General features: G+C 35.9%; 1 protein-coding gene across 6 annotated transcripts in view; it reads left to right on the top strand.

The window, feature by feature from the left end:
- UNC13C (unc-13 homolog C) overlaps positions 1-17,928 on the top strand; it is a 135,053-nt gene that overhangs the window by 20,568 nt on the left and 96,557 nt on the right. For 5 of the 6 annotated variants that reach the window (XM_010391191.4, XM_019280971.3, XM_019280973.3 and 2 more), the window contains 4 exons: positions 7,234-7,256; positions 7,787-7,851; positions 12,006-12,078; positions 13,314-13,319. In XM_010391191.4, coding sequence (XP_010389493.1) covers positions 7,234-7,256; positions 7,787-7,851; positions 12,006-12,078; positions 13,314-13,319 — 167 coding nt within the window. The remainder of the gene's footprint in view (positions 1-7,233; positions 7,257-7,786; positions 7,852-12,005; positions 12,079-13,313; positions 13,320-17,928) is intronic. The other variant, XM_010391192.4, reaches the window with a different exon arrangement.

The raw sequence follows: 17,928 nt of genomic DNA, 5'->3' as shown, positions 1-17,928 counted from the left end.
TTGGCAAACATGAGTTCATAAATAGGCTCAAGTCTTCCTCTGGTGTATTGGTGAAGTAGATATTACAAGAGAGCGTGAAAGAGATTCTCTGTTTTGCTGCCAAAGGGAAATTCTGACTACTTTCATGGGGCAGGTACCAGATTTTTCCCTTGTGCACATTTTCCAGGTGATCAGTGGAACACCTAGACAATTGTCTCCCAGGAACTTTAATAGGAGGAAATACCTGAAATCTCTCCAGTTATTGCTGATGTAAAATTATTGTTGATACTGATAGAACTTTGTTAACTATGAGGATTGTTTCCTTGAGGAGTTGAGAGTATTCTTAAGATAGCTTTCAAGATCAGACGTTTTAGTAAAATTGAAAATCAAGACTTATGTTGCTGATAGAGCCATTTAAAAATGTCTTGGATGCTGTGATGAAGAATGTGGTGTTAAAGAGACAAGGACACAAGTTAGCTAGAAAAAAATAAAACCACAGAAAATACTGTAATCTGTTTTCTCTAAATAAGCAGTGGCAAAGTACAATCTGCTGACTGACACTCAAGTAGCTTCTCTGGAGTAGATTATTGGAACAGCAGGGAGTGATTTGTCAGTGCTGTCACAGACCCATAATCTATGTATAGCTCTGGGTATCACCAGTGCATCTGCAGCCTCACCAAAGGAATTCTTGTCCTTCAGCTGCATACATACCAAGATGGAATAAGGACAGACAGATGTGAGGGATGTACTATTATTGAATGTAAAAATAAACCAGGAGAGAAGAATATTTATAAAATGGATGAGTATAAACTAAAGCACTTTTTAATCTTCTCCTGTAGGTCTTCCTGTTTCATTTCGCACAAACAGGACGGAGCTGATGCTCCTCTGCATCCATAAGGCAAGGAGGGTACTGCAAACATAAAGTAGTGGAATTTTCCTTGAGAACTTTAAAAGGCATGTTGGGTGAAATTTTCTTTTCAAAAAAGCCATAAAAGTAAAGGACAGGGAGACATGCCTTTTTCTATTACCTATAAAAAGGGATTGAGGAATTCAGAAGGATTTATGCATGTCCTATCAAGCAAAAAAACTCCCACAGTACCAAAAGTCATCCTTTGAATTCCAGCATACCAGTCTATAGCTCTTAACATCTGTGTCTCTCTTTGGTGTTTAGGCATAATTATTCCAACTTATTATTTTAAGCAGTCAAAACAAACTGTAATTTGATCTTGACTTTACCTGTAGCATAAAAGATAACAGTAAATAAACATTCTTTAATGTTTTAATGCTAACCATATTATTTCAAGTCTTTTTCTTCTCTTGTATCTGGTAAGCCAGTTTGCTTATCAACAGAAGACAATCTGATATCTTTGTGTTATCTGAGTAAGTGATATTGGCTTGATGTCATCTTTTTATTTTGTATGTGATTATACGTTGACTCTTTTTTTTCTTCCACTGCTGTGAATCTTGAAATTCGTTTGGCTTATCTAAATATTTTAGCCTCCTAATTTGGGGGTTCTGAAGATAATGTTTTGAAGAGGAAACAACTCCCCAGGAGAACAAACAACTTCTTACCAACAGCAGCTCTGAATATCATACCCTGTGAAATATGTGACTGTTGCCCAGACACTACATTCTGATCCTTTGCTCCTGATCCTAGGTGTACATGTTATTCTTGCTCTTTAACAGTAGTATGTTTATATGACTTACGGGTGTGCCACCATTAGCATTTTATTTTACAACAGGGATACACTTTTGAAGCAAATCTCTGTCTTCCCAATTCACCCCATTTAGTTTGATCGCTGGAATGGCTGAGTGGGATCTGTGTTTTAGTGATGCAACCAAGCCAGATGTTCTCAGCAGCTAATGGGCTTTCAGTCATCAGGGCCAAAAATAGAACTGGTATGAAGTAAATTCCCCCGAAACATTTTTGCTGTGAGCACTTGTGTCTTCATCACCAACTGCTTTGACCTTCTGATCTGCTCTTCTGGCACTCAGCTATTTGCTGTTGCACCATGTTCTTTGTGGCCCAAGGTGGACAGCAGCTCACCCCCCTGTCCCAGACTGCCATTGAATATTCCTGACCTGCTGTCACTTCTGTCTATGCTCTCAGGATAAACCAGCTTGCATGTCTCAGTGCAATCCTCATGTTCAATGCAAGAATTAAGGAACACGTTATTATTTGTTAGAGTTCAGAGGAAATACTCTCACATTTGTTGTCAAACCAAGGGGCTGTTTGCTTGGATTTCTTTGGAAGTAATACAGCTGGACTTCAGCTTGCAGCTCAGACCATGATGCAGTGATCCAAGTCAAACACTTCATGGCATTGTTACCTGTGTGATGCAGAAAGATTTGCAATAATCAATTATCCGTTTGCTTTCACAGCAAATAATTGATTAATTACTTGGTTGCATGTACTGCTATTATATGTATTGAGGGAGATAAAATGCTTTTTCGTCCCTTTTGGGTAACATATGCCTTATCATTTTAGTGCTTTCTGGGGTCAGAAGAGAGTGCTTAAAATGCACACTGTCTTCCTACCATCATCCTGACAAGCCAGAGACTGTCCAGAGACCCCAGTCTTCAAGAGGGTGGTAGTTTTTTGAGCCCACCACATTCTGTAATCAAATAGTTCTCTTGACAGTCAATAACTTACCCTTTTGGAGATGAGTTCTAGAATTTGCTAGAAGTATCTACTAGGTGTTGAAAAACAATAGAAAACAAAGTCATTAGAAGTCTCATGGGACTCAGTTTCTAAACACTGGAGATGTTTTTAAAGCATGTCGTTTTGTTGCAGATTTGCAGACCGCTTTATTAATAGAGACCCAAATGCCGTTTTCATCTTCACCAAACTGACCTCCTGTTTTGGCTCTCCATGTATCTGCTAGTAATTTTTCTACATCACTGCCAGTAAAGTGCTAGCAGCAATTCTTCTATTTCTCCTGTCAACCAAGCTTTATTCAAGTTTGACCTTCTCTTTGTCAGACAAGCATCACTCATCTCTTATGATGTGCTAGCTTTAATATTATCTTTCAAGCGTTATACTCTATTTCCCTAGAATAAGCTTCAGCAATACAGCATCCTCTGGGCTTACAGAGTGTAATGTTCTGTTCTGTAGTGGCAATAATACCTTCTGGGTGCAGCATTTATTATTTTAGCATGGCTTAATTTGTGTCATTGTTTTGGACAATCTACTTCTCTAATGTCCTGCTTCTATTCAAACCTGGTTTTCATCTGTTACTTCCCTTTCTTAGCAATACTTGCTAATTAAAATTGTTCACCTCAGACTACAAACTGCTTGTGACTGTGCGTACTTTACACATGTTATTTTCATGGAACAGCTGTATTGTTACCTAATTCCAGCAAGTATTTTGTCTGAAGGCTTTGCTCCCAGGAACAATGTAATTATCAGTCAGTGTGACATTCTTGCAGCCATTTTGCAGAATTAAATATTGAAATAGTACTTTGAGAGAGTAATGAACTTTAATTCCTTTTCCTATTTGGTGTTACGCAATAATGCACACTTATAAGAGTGGAAAATCTTTCTGTTTTGATTAATTTTGATCCTAGGGTTTCCTAACAGTTTAGATTTTTAGAACCTTGTTACAGTTCTTGTGCTATGGCAGGGAGTGGAAAACTGAATTTTTGCAGTCTTTAAAGAAAGAGGGGAATGTATTGGGACAATGTTCTGCTGCTCAGAAAAGTGCAGAAGTGAAATAATGACACAAGACTTTTGAAGGAGGTTTATGACTGGGGAGCAGAATCACCTGAACCTCTTTGATAGAAATACCTTTACTGACTGACAGAGCTAGTTGTATTTCTGATGGTGTCACAAGCTACAAAAGCAAAGGTCTGTCTTGACTTCCATATCTTCATTGCTCATATACCTTTCATGCTGGAAGACTCCGTCTTTTCAACATTCTTTATAGATTTTTTTTTTTTCCCCCTCAGAAATTTGGGCATAGAAACTGGTTGTCTTGTATGATTAATTTCTGTTTTGTGTGAGGAGTTACAGGTGGCAACATTGCTAATAGAATGAATAAACTGGACCATGATAATTTGAAAACAGTTGATAACAATGTAAAGTTAAACTTTTCTAAGATCTGTTAGTTTTCATACCAAGTTTGAATAGTAATTAAGCAGCATTAATAAACAGTTGTTGGAAATTTTACTTAACCTACATTTAAACTGATAGATGGATAGAAAATAACCAGGAGGTTTATTTGAGGGTACTGAAAACATGGCAAGCCCCTTTCACTTCATTCCCCAGCCATCCCTATATGTAAACCACTTTCAACAGAAGCCAGGATTTAGTGGCTATGCTGAATATTATACAGCTTTTTAATACCTGGAACTTAATAAAGGAAACTGAAAGACTAATTTTATTGACTTTCATGCTTAGTTACCTAATTAAATATAACTGTCTGCCTTAAAAAATAAAAAGGGCTGCTGAGCATTTTCCTTTTGCCTTCAATATTTGACGTTAGTAAATATAATTTTCAGTAGTATGTAGCTAGATGACCACCCTGTTCTTCATCATTCTGTTACGCAGGTTTGTAAATATCTGTATGGACTGCATTGAGCTGAAATAGCGACAATTAAGGAGCAATAGGATTTTGCCTGTAATGCTAGTAAAAAACACCTTCCTCTTACCTAAATTGGCCTGTGGTATACAGGCACAATATGAAGGCTATTACTGGTATTTCATAATGTAGTGAATTTTTAATTAAAATTCAAGGAGAAACAACTAGTTAAAGTAAGAAGGGTTAACAATATGAATCAGTGTTTCCACTGCTCCTAGGTGCACTCATGACTTTTTTAGGTTAGTGTTTTGAATGTGTGGATGACAGAAATTAGTTATATGAAGATAGGCTCTTCTAAGTAAATCACTGTCATTCAGCAGTATAATCTGAGATGTCTAGCCTTCAATCTCTGATTTGAAAATACATTCAGTGGTCTCTTACATAATCACAGTTCATTTCTTATCTACATCAAGAAATGTTGCTATCTATTCTGGTAGCCTGATGACTACTGAAGTGAATTGCTTGATGACTCTGTGTACTTCCTGACTTTGTGATCTCATACACGCAGGAAACACTTCCACCGTTCAGATTATCTCCCTCATGCTGAGTTCAGAAGCAGTAAACAATGAAGTTTTCAAACTGATTTTGTCTCTGAAGATGCACTCATTTGTTACAAAGAAGAGATGTTCTTAAGAGCTCTTTTTTGGGAAATCTGCATCAGTTACCCACCTTATGCAATTTCTACTGAGAAAAGAGACCGTTAGATGGGTCCATTTTTTTAATACATGGAGACTGTGAAGAAAAACAAGTTAAACCAAAACCATTCCTTTTTTCCTTCCTAATTTTTGATTGTCACTCTCCCCCCTGAATTCAGGCAAAATTAGGTTCCAGTAAAAGAAATCTAGTGAAATTAGATGAAGTTGGCTGAAACCCAAGAGAGGTAAACAAAATTTTATATATCTGTCTCTCATGCTTTGAAAATTCTGGGTTTTGTGGAAGATAAATCTCAACAAGTTTTAATATAACTTTTTAAACAAGTGAAGTGAACATAGAATTCATGTGATTCTTTAGGCATCTGACATTAAAGTATTTGCAAACTATTTAAGTATTGCATTCCACATAAATAATACCAAGATTTATTCTGCACCTTTATGTGGCAGTATTAACAATGTTGTTATGGTTAGATATTCTGGAAAGAAGGCACAGGTTGCATGAACAAATTTTGGTGAGGATTCTTAAATTACAAGTAGTGTCTTGCTTAAAACTTCCCTCAGTCCCCAGATTTCTCTTCACCTTTTGGACGTTTCCTTTTTCTCAAGTTTGAGAACTGATGCTTCTGTCTCTCCTACACAGAGCCCTGTTGGTACATGCTCTCATGCCTTTCATCTCATTGATGTCCAGATGCTGCTCCAGCCCTCTGGTTTTAACTGTTCCTCACCTTTTCTGATAAAAGCACATCCCATCCTGTTTCTGTGGCCAGCCCAGCTTACAGTCACCTATTTACCCCTGGCTCTGCTCTCACCCTGCTTGTGAAGTGCTGTAACAATTTTGGGATGGGGAAGTTAGATCATATGGTTGTCCAAATATTCTTTATATTCTTGAAAGAATAGCTGATAGTATCTGATGTTGTGAGACAAATACATTTCAAAAATAAATGAAAATAAAGAATATTTAAAGAGTAAGCTCATTTTCATAAATCTAGTCAGTCAAATGCTTTGATCTTGTAAGTAGCCTCTAAAATTAGTGGCACAATAGAGCCTTTTAGTTCCCTGATTGTCACTACTGTACTCTATGCAGCTTTACAGTTGCTCGTATATTTTGGATTTATGTGTTTGAAAGTGATTTTTCCTGTATATAGACTGGTTTAAAAATTAAATATGGCACATGTTCTAGGTGTAAATTGTTATTTTGTAATGTATGTAACCTGAGAAATCTCCAAACATCTCAAGAATACCCAAACTATTTAAAGGGTCCATAGAATGCCCACTCCCTTTGGGGAAGTGGGAGAATCAGTAAGATGATAATTAAAACAATGCTGTTTCATGTATGCACTGTACTATAAAGTGCAAATGTGACAAGACAATAAAATAAGGGTAGCTTTTTCTGTCAGCAAGTATTTTCTGTCTGATTGTAAATGTTCACATTGTGGTTTTGCATTAAGCAATTTAGACTGAGATATATATATATATATATATATATATATATATATATATATATATGAGATAACTTATACTTTCATGACTATTGGCATTGGGGGGGTAATTTCTGTCATTTTATGAGTAGCTGTGATAGAATAGTTAAAGTCCAGGAGTTGGGGTGGGGGGCATGGTGTTTAAATCCTTAGTAGAAACATTTTCCTTTTCCTTGAAAATGGAGTATTACTTTTTGAACACTGCAACTTTATTGAATATATATTCATTATTATTAAAAATAATTTTTTTAAAAAGCAATAATATTAAAAATCACTTGGAGGTGTGATATACTATGTGAATTAAATGCTATCCACAGTCCTTTGTATGTGGCAGGGGTTCTTATCTACCAAGAACATCTTTTTGCTTGTATGAAATGTAGTGACAGTGATCTTGCCAGAATTATACAGCTAAGCACAGGTGTCACTTGGATTCTGGTCTACATTAACAGATTAAAACACTGACAGTTTTTTTTATAGCATAAGATTTTTCTTGGAGACTGTTTTGTCTAACCTATATTCCCCTTCTTCCCAATTCTCTTTCAGATAGCAGTTCTGTGGATGAAAAGGTTTAAAATCACATATTTGCTATAGGGATCATGTATTTTGTTGATGTTTGTTTGTGACTTATTTGACCTGTTTTGTTCCTTCATTTTAGTTGTGAAATCTGCATGGGTTTTTTTTCCCAGCTTTCCACTCTTATGTTCTCCTTTGAGTGTATTGCAAATGTGTTGCATTTATATACAGGGGTAACCCTCACTGTTGTGCTTTCCATAATTGCCTACACAGGGGTCTGCTGCTGCCAAACATGACACCTGATTTTTGCCTCTAATTATCACCTACCCTGCATACACTATAGGATTTAAAGGGCAACAGTATTGGGAAGCAATACCTTTCCTTCCCATGGGTTCTTCCAGTGTGTGTCACTAAATGTTGAATGCTACCAAAATGTTGCCCAAAGGAACAGTTAGTCTAGCTTTGGCCTGGAGCTGACCCTGCTAAACATTTTCATATGTCCTACATGTTTGATGCAGTTAAATTCTGTCCAAAACTTACTAAAAGCAATCAAGTAACTGTATTTTTTTGGTGTCTCTTAAAGGCTCAGATAGTAAGTGCAAGTTCCTTGGATGCTTCCAAGCTTTATGCAGTCCAGGCATTTGCTGGGTAAGTAAAAACATAACTGAGAATTTTGTTATTTAAATCTGCAAATTAGTCTTATAGCATTATAGTATTTTTTTCTTAAGTATTTTTGGTTTGAGAAATTGCATTTTGAAAGAAAGTTTCATTGTGTATGTCTTCTTTTAATTTTTTAATTCCTTATTTTTTGAGAAATTAATAGAACAATTCAGATGCTGAGGTCAATTAGATAGGAGAACATTTTTTACCTCTTTGCATATAAAATAAGTGTCCTTTGAAGCTGTAGCACAATTTTGTCTTCATTCTGGTAAATGTGTAGTACTGTAATGCTAACATTACAGTATCACTCTAGTACTTGAAGTCTAAAAAGTCAAGAAAAAAGATCTTCTGGTGGCTGAGAGTGAGTGTGGTAGAAACCTGTACATTTTGTTTTGTTGTCTCCCAATGAAATTGTCTTGCTGCCAGTTCTAGGGATTCCCTCCTATTTTGAATACTTTTTTATTATTCAGTCTGGAAAGGCAAAGAACTAAAAGCCTTTAGTAAAATTTATCAGTTATATTAGTTAACCTAATTAAAAAGGGTATTATCTTCTTGCTGGTGCACTATGTAAGTACTTTTTACTATAAATACAATTTATTGCAAAGAAAAGTTGATGAGATTAAATTAGTCATTCATCTTCTGATTTTTATATCTGAAATGCTATACAATAGATGCTAGACACTATGAAGTTTTTCCCATTTAGATTCCTATTTTGAGGGGAGGTGGGTGTCCCTAAAAGGTAGTTATGGTTATTAATTTGCTTAATATAATGCACATGCTTCTATGGAAGGTATAATTAGGGCAACATTTATACTTATTGCTAAACTTTAAACCATTTTATGAGTAATCTACAGCTTTTTAGTAGTGTAGGTTGTTTCCATCTAGTTTGTCATACCTCGAAGTGTTCTATTTCTGCCCTTTGCAACTCACAGAACCTTCAGAGTTGCTGTAAGAGTGTGAGGTTACATGTGACATGGTGCAGGATTAGTTTCCAAATGCAAGCCAGAGGAGAAACAGTTTAACACCTGGTTATTGTGTAGCTTAGGACAGAATTTTGTAAGCAGACTCTGAGTGTAGGTACTGACAGTCGAGTATTGCATCTGTGCCTGTAGGAAGCTGCATGTGACCATACTGCTTTACTGTATGTACTGCTTTCCATAGCCAGATGCTTAATTACAGTTTCTTAATAGATGTAGACCTTTAAAAGGCAATGTGGAATTCCTATTTTTTGGGGGTTGCACACGGAAAGCAATCTCATAGGTGTATGGAGAACTTACGCCCCTGACAAGGACTATACAGATTGAAGCTGCTCTTTTTGTGCCCTTTCTTCCAGCCACAGGTGGATAAATTCAAATGTTGAATCCTCTGAGAATAAGCTGTTTCAATCCCTTATGCAGACATCCTGTAACCACTGCAGAGGACTACTTCAAATGGCTGACAGTAGCTCAATAATAGCTCATGTTTTTAGATTAAACCTTACTTCTTTTGCTGACAAAGTTTAGACCTGTCCTCTCCTCACTTTGCTGTCCACAATATCTGTACCCAAGCCTCTGTTTCAACTGGGCCTCCCTGAAAACAGTTATGCAATTTTCATTTAACTTCTCATTCAGGCAAAGAATGCTGTCATTTCAAAGACTTTTGTGGCTCTGTTTTAATCACACTTCCCACTCTACTCCTCCGTGCAAAAACTAATGCTAATTCCTAGAATCCCTCAGTCTTTTCACTGCCAGCACAACTGACTGCAGTTAGCTATGACTCCTTCTCCCTGTTACTCTCTCCAAAAGGTGTTGTCATGTGAGGGAGATTCCTTCCCTCACAACCATTGTTGCTTTATCTATACAAAAATACCTCAACTGATTCTCCTCTGCCCTGCTCCCTCTCTGTCATGGCACAATGCTGTGAACCCCCCTCATGCACCAGCACACCCCAAGCCCATGGCAGGGACTGCAACTCTCCATTCTCTGCAATGATCTTTGCTTGGTTGTGTGAAATGAGAGAAAAGCCCAGGACAAGAAAGTAAAGGCAAAGACCAAAGACAGCTTTTCTGGGACTTCTCATGCAACTTCTCTGTTAAAAGGCAGAAGCACCACCTTTCCTGGTTTTTCTATACCAATACCATATAATATCATCTTAATTTCACTTTTCTTCACTTTCTTGAAGATGAGACACTTTAGAGCTCATTGTTTCCATATTTTTAAAAAGTGAAAGTAGGTTAGCTGGCGTTCTCAGCATGTATATGAATTCTGGGTAGTACCATTTTTCTTTTTTTCCAGAGACTTGCTGTTGTATTAATTTACTGCTTGCCTAATGGTGAGTCAGAGACTGATAATTTTACCACATGGCCTAATCCATTCTGAAATTTGCTAACAATACACAGATGGTGCTGATGATTACTCTTTTTTTACTCCTTTCCTTCAGTGGCATGTTCTCTATGGTAAAACAAATTTATTTTTCTTGGATTCTCTGACAAATTCAAATAGATTACTGTTACGCAGAATATTTCCAGAAGCGCCAAAAAATAGTCAGTATGACAGGCTTTTTTCCTTGCCTTGAATGATAACTTTCGTCAAATTAGTATGATTCCAGTTCATCATCTTCTATGTCAAGTTATTGTTGGGTTATAATTGGAAGTAGGGAGGGGAGTAGAGAATTCAATGTATAACCTACATTAACATTAAAAGCTTTTTCCTTGCTGTGTTACTTCTTAATGATCAGTAAAAGGAGTTTAGTGAGAACCCCCATTTTAGTCATATTTTATGTTACAGAGCAGAATAATAGATGGAAATAATTTTACAGATACTGTCTCTTTGTGAGCATAAGAATGCCTTAAGTTTTATTTACTGTTGAGGGAACTGCTCCTGAGTAGCAAGAAGCCCTGAGTTTATTTCTTGGTGTCTGTACATTTACTCTTCACAACCTCAGAAATGTTATTTTATTTCTGTCATGCTTTTGCTGGGTTTGTAAGTACATCTGGAAGTTGCAATTTGGGTCTACTTCGTCTTCATATTCTTGAAAAAAAATTATAGTATCGCAACCCTGCATGGAAAAATGGTCATGTGAAAATATAAATAAACTGCATAAATAGACTATGAATTCTTTTCCCTTTCTTGAAGAATGGTGCAGGTGCATCAGAAGGAAGTGAAAATTTCTTCACTAATTTTAGTTATATCTTTTCACACAGTAATTATAACATGTATAAATAAAATTAGGGCTTTCAGATTATAAACTCTTCATTGTGAATGTAGTTTTATATACACAGAGGTAGAGAGAAATATGAGAACTGAGAAGGGTATTTGAAGCAGTGCCAAACAGGAGGACCATGGAAAGGAGGATGTTCTGTCTTGAAAAACATAGTATCCCAGCTTCTCTGAGAATTTCCAAGTATCTCTGAATTAGAACTGACAAGGAATATAGCAATCTTCCAAAATCCTCTGTGGAAAAAGATCAGGGGGATACCTGTGTTAATTATTTGGAAGAGTCAGAGAGAATGATGCCCGTTTGTTATCCATATCAATATATATTCTTTTAAATTCTGTTGGTGTGTCAGCCTTTTATTCTTTGAAGTGACTCCAAGTGCTCTTTGTTGTTGTTTTCAAGTTATATGTGAGATCTGTCTGGGGTTTAATTGTGTGCTCAATGAAAAAGCTCAAACCAAGCAAGAGAAAGTAATGATGGTCACTATGGAATTATTTTAAAATGTGACAAGTTTCCACAGTCACATGGAGGTATTTGAGATGGGGTTATGTATTTAGCTAGGTATTTTAAAGTTTGTATCAAATTTAATACAGCAATATTCATTGACATCAGTGATATTCAATATGCAATGTTGGGCTGCATCTCAGCTACCAGATAGACAAGAACTTATGATGGAAAGCTATTCTTATAATTTCTAAATCAATGGTAAAAAGTTCTAGGAGGTATTAAGCAACCTTTCAGCTACTCTGCTTTGCATGAATGCCAGGATAAAAAGCACCAAGAACACTCTCACTTTTTTTTTCATGAGAATTGGAGCACTTGCGTTTAGCTGATAACTGCTAATTCTGATTTTTAACTGTAATTAGAGATATTATAAGCAGTTCTTAAGGATGTAGTCTGTAAGCTCCATGTTTTTATTTTCCTCTTTGCCTTTTTATCTTCTGCAGTCGTGGACTGTATGGAATTGACAGCATGCCAGACCTGCGAAGAAAGAAATCTTTTCCCATTGTTCGAGATGTGGTGAGTAACTTCTGAAGCTTGATTCATTTGCCACTTGTGTAGGTCTTTCTTGTAGTTACTATTGTGCATCTGAATCACAGTTTGCAACAATTGTTTTATGGAAAAAAGGTGTCTTGAGAGAATGGATTGAAGCCAGTAAAAGTCAGTGAGGCAATTGTTAAAATGTAATAGATAAGTCTGAATATCTCATCGGATATATAGGTATTACTTGTGTAATCAAGTAAAGGGTATTTCATGTAATAGTAATCTACTCACTTTCTTAAAGAAAGCTGCTGTTGAGTGTTTGGGATACTGATTCACTTGATTTATTTTGATACTGAAAGTTCCTTTTAAAAAGCAGCCCTTTTTCACTATGAATATTTTGAAGATTTATGCATACTTTTGGTACAAGATGAGGTATCAAGGTTTTTAACAGGCGTTGCAAACAATAATTTAGGAAGATAAATTTCAAAGTGGAAAAGAAGGGCAGTTCCTTTGAGATTTATTCTGGCATCCAGTCTAAGGAAGATTAAGGAGAATCTCTGTGCTCTGAAGAATTTCAAGTGCTATTCACATTTCTCTTTTTCTTTTCCAGTAGTGTAGAATTCATAATTCAATAAAATACCTATTTAGTCTGATGGTGGTAAGCCCCCAAACCAATTTCTCACTGTAAAGAAATGATGGGGTGTTAGGCTAAGTAAATGATTACTGTAGTTGTCATTAAACAGTCAGCCTTTGCCAAATTATTGCTCAGTGTTTTCTCAGTTACTGTGTTCAGCTACTTTGTGGTGATCCACCACACTGACCAGTCAAAAAGAGAAAGCACAGCAACCATTTTAGAGTAGAATTCCTTCTGAAATTGATGAAAAGTTACAATGTACAACATAGTAGAGCCTGCAGTCATTAAAGCATCTTTTTGACAGAAGCCACGCCACTATTAATTGTATTAACCGTGAGTATAATCTACTGTCCTGCCTTGACACATTTATGCATGTTAAATGACACTCTGCTTTATTCTTAATTGTTGGAACTGCTTACAGAAAGGTATAGCTCAGAATACATAAAGACATCAAAATAAATGTAAATGATCCTTTTTTGTGCTTACTTTGACTCTTTCAGAAAAATAGAAATAATATTGCTAGAAATGAGTGCTAGACTCTTGATGCGGACTAAAATATAATTTCTTTGTTGCAATAAATCTGACAAATTATTAATATTCTTTATAATTTCTTCCCTATCTTGTCTGGATTTTTCAGGCTATGGTGAGTACTTTTATATTGATAAATGTTCTGAAATGATCACAATAACTGTTGGGGATTACATTAATATTGTATTTTATTATGACCTTCTGTTGGGAAGTTAAAAAATTATTTTATGACCAAGAATTTAATCATAAGGGAAGTGGTGCCTTTTGTGAGTGTGTTGTGCTCTGCATCATATATACCAATATTATTAGAAAAAGTTTATGTTAAAAAGTTATCAGTATATTCCAGATATCTTTTCTAATAATACAAGCACAATGTTTAGGACTCAAACATGAAGCTTCCCCTGTGGTACTGGAAAATCTTAGACACCTGGAGAAAGAGAAGCTGAAAGGCCTTGAGCATAAAGGAGACTAATTTATTTCAAATCCTGTATCAGGGAGTTGCAAAACAAATTAAAAATTAAGTAGACAATTGTCTGCTTTATCATCTTCTCTTATTGTTTAGGGATTTTGCTGGGTTTTTTGGTTTTTATAAATTTGTTCATACATTCATGATTCAACAGTACTTAAGGTCTTTATGCCCTGCAGGTCAAATTTTCACATAAGGAAAGACAATGAGGCCTTTTGGGTTAGTTGGAGCCTTAGTTGAGGTGGGACTACAGGGAGAGAAATATCAATAATTACAGTGGAGGTCGTAAGTTTTTAACTCACAGTGGCCAAGTAGGTGTGGTGATCTGCCCAGCCATAGCCAAAGGAAGCTCTATTTTACTGCCTTTGCTTCTGTTAATGCCTGTCATAATTTTGAATGTTGTGAAGACTCTAGAAAATTCCTGTGTTAATTCAATTTAAAGGTGAATTTATACTGTGTAATCACTCTAATCAGGCAAATTTCTTCTTTTGATCATTCAAGAATGTATTGCTCCTTACCTTTATTGTTTGATTATAAGAACACAAGAACAATTTGTCAATCTGCTGCTGTAAAACAGTCTGTTGAAGTGAACATACCAGATGAAACAACTGCCTGTTTCAGCTAAAATGGTGATGCACTGAAACTTTTTTTCTGTGTCTCCACAACAAAAACATTTATAGAGGCTGGAATTCAAATATGGTAATTTAAAGATTCGTATAAAGAAGAGATTCATTTAAAGTGCAGATGTCATATTGTCTACTTTTGTATGTTGTCAGCTAAATACCTGGAGTATTTTACATTAATTCTGCTATCAGCAGTCCATTTTCTTAACTCCTTGAATCATCGATAGGCAAATTCCGTTGTATTCGTAACAAAAATATTCATCTATTAAGAAGATAAATCATAAAATAATAAGTATTTGTGAGGACTTTAAATTCTTCTAAATGGAAATCATAACAAAGAATTATCTTTGAGGCTGGATAGATCATGCTTTTGTGTCCGTGCTACAAATATGAAGAAAAAGCAAATGATATTACAGTTATGTCCAGTAATAATTCTGTAGTGGAGCTGAATTGTCATTTTTTCTAAATCTGTTTTCTGGGCTTAATACTGCAGTTCTGTTGAATATTTCAGGATTAGACATTGACTCTTTTAATAAAAAAATTATGGGGCACGGCTGAGTAATTTCACTTAGTACCTTACTCCCTTGCAAGTTATTTTTTTTTTTCCCTTCCTCCCCCCTTCATCCCAGCACCCCAAGAAACAAATTACAAATCTTTCTTCAAAAATAATAAAGCTGAGATCCCTAGAGTGATATTCCTGTAGTTGCTCAAAAAGAAACCATTCTGAAATTGTGCGGGCTTTAAATGCTGAAAACAGTGACATTTTTGTCCCATTCACCTCTAGTGGGTAACTTTTGCATCACATTAAAAATATTAGCATTTGTAACATGATAAAAAATACTTAGTCTTCAATTTTTTTTACCTGCTGATAGGAGTCTGTAGATTTTTTTAAAGGAAAAAAGAGATGATGATCAGGGAAACTGAAACGCTCTGTAAAACCAGAGGGATGAGTATTGCAGGGCACAGCCAGCAGTCATGAACAGTTACATTAGCCTGACTGTTTGTTCCTCTGTGCTCTTTCAGCTGTGTAAGACCCAGCTTGCTTACTTTGTTGTGATAGAGGACTTCTCTTTCTTTTTTTTTCCCCAACACAATTGATCATTTAACATACAATTATAGCTTGAGTCCAATTTGCTTTTACTTACAGTTACCATTTTTCAATGTTATTGCTAGAATGACTTCTAATTATATTTATTTATTTAAGCTGTTAAGGCAAATTTGGAGGTAATAAATTAGACAGTGTAGATACAAGTTACTAGGTAATCTAGAAGGCCTTGAGCATAAAGGAGACTAATTGATTTTAAACCCTGTATTAGGGAGTTGCAAAACAAATTAAAATTAAATAGATAATGGTCTGCTTTATCATCTTCTCTTACTGTTTGGGGTTTTTGCTAGGTTTTTTGGGTTTTTTTGATTTGTTCTTATATTTATGATTCAACAGTACTTAAGGTCTTTACTCTCTGCAGGTCAAATTTTCACATAAGGAAAGACATTAGGTAGTATCTGGACATCAGTTTGGGAGAGTAAACAAGTATAAACTGCTAACAAATCTGTGTCCTGTTAGAGGAGAGGGGTGAAACACTTCAGGTTCCTGTTGCTCACTGTATTCTTTTGATGCTCTGGACTTCCTGGGGGGGTCCAGCTGATCAGCTGCACTTACCTTTTTTTCTTGCTGCTACTTAAAAACAGAGGCAATAGGAGGAGAAGTTTTCTCATTGTATTCATATAGCCTGTCATCTTGTTTCCCACTGATTAATCTGGCAGCTTTTCCCCCTTTCTCTTTCCAAAATGCTCGCTCCTCCTTGTTTCATACCATACTTGAAAAGAGACACTGCTATGTTTTCAGTGCTTCATGCCGTTGAATTACCACCAACTTCAGTGTTTCAAAACAGATGCATTTTATGGGCTTTCTCTTGTAGATGCAGTTTGTTCTGACAGTGGTACATAAATGGAAATAATCCTTATGGGGTTTTTTTACTAAAATCCCTGTAAATTTAATCCATTTGACTTAAATTTACTGGTTTATCATAGATCCATCTAGGTATCACTTTCTTCCAATGTGACAAATATTTTATTAAGAACAGCCTAATTATCTGTTTCCTATCAGGCTTCATTATTTTATATAGGGCACTGCACTATAATTTTAGGCACATTTCTGATTAAGGAGCAAAATAGTAAAGCTCCATCATTCCAAGGGCACCCCTTGGGAGAACTGGGCTTGAAGGACACGTGAGAGGGTCAAAATTGCTTCCCCATTTTCTTTTTTCTCACAGGAAATAGTATCCGTTTATTAGCTTACAGTGATATCATGAAACTGCAGTTCTGCTGGCTCATTTTCTTTGGTGTATTGCTGGAGGACAGAACACAGCAGCAGTCACTGCCCTATATTTGAGGTTAATGTTCTTACGCCCTTTGTGCTCCTGTCCTGACGAGTTGTTCACATTGCCCTACTGCTTGGAATGGCTAGGATGGTGCAATTGAGACCTAAAAGCGTCAAATCCCTTCCTAGTCAAAACTATAAGACTGGCATAGTGCAGGCAAGTAAATGTACATGGGTACTTGGCAAGACTTTGAGAAAAAGCCCTATGCTTCAAGAGGGATCAAAAGATCAATGCTTTTAAAGTACATTGATTTAAAACACAAAATTCTTCTGATTATGAAAATTGTTTCTTTTCCTCTTAATGATATAGAAGCATTTTTACTTGCCGCTTTTAACTTTGATATGTGGGTCCTGTAGTGTTGGGTTTTGTCACAAAAAGTATGAAAAAATGAAGTCTGAACACTGTTTAATCTTTCCTGTGATTTTGTCAATCTCACTGGCACACACCCATGGAATTTCCCATATTCATAGAAATAGAATGAAAGGATGGTCACAGAGAAGTAAACAGAATTGTTTACTTAATAACAGAATGGAAAATCTGATAGCATGGAGTTTGTAAATTTCTGAGTTTAAAAGAGAAAAAAAAAGGGAGGGTTCTTTGTAATAGGAGAGCCATGAATCAAATACTACTAAGCCAAGGATGATTTCTTACCCTATAATTGGTTTCACAAGATTAATAATTCTGTGTCAGTCTGCAAATTTAATTATTATCAAGAGAAACTTATTGAAAATTGGTTCAGGGAAAGTGAACATTTAAAATTAAAATTGAACAGTCTCATAAATAAATAAATAGAAATCCATTTTAAATATGTCAATGATTAAAATTATATACTTGGAAGAAATTGGAATTGTCTCTTCATCCAGAGATTAATGATGCAGTTCCGTTGCTGATGAAGGCCTAAATTGCTTCTGGCCCAGTATGTATTTCACAAAAATAAGAATGTCGCATAAAAAGTATCATTTAAACTTTTGCTGTAATTGTTCTGTAAGGATGGACTACAGAGACCCACTTCAGAGTTAGGTGAAAATCTGTATCCTCACAACAAAGGCAACAACAGGCTTATGTTTAGTGGGTGGTATAATTGATCCACACACCGCTTGACTGCGAGGGCAGCAAAGCATGACAAAGCAGATAGTGGATGACAGAAGAACAGAGATAAAGCAGGAGCGTACAAACACACTGGGAATGATTTAGAATAGGAGGAAGGTAGAATGAAAACAGCACTACAGGTGAAGTACAGTAATATAACAGTGT

The sequence above is a fragment of the Corvus cornix genome, chromosome 10 (assembly GCF_000738735.6).
Source record: "Corvus cornix cornix isolate S_Up_H32 chromosome 10, ASM73873v5, whole genome shotgun sequence".
Lineage (NCBI taxonomy): Eukaryota > Metazoa > Chordata > Aves > Passeriformes > Corvidae > Corvus > Corvus cornix.
The sequence above is the reverse complement of the archived record's forward strand: the minus strand, read 5'-3'. Positions and strand labels throughout refer to the sequence as shown.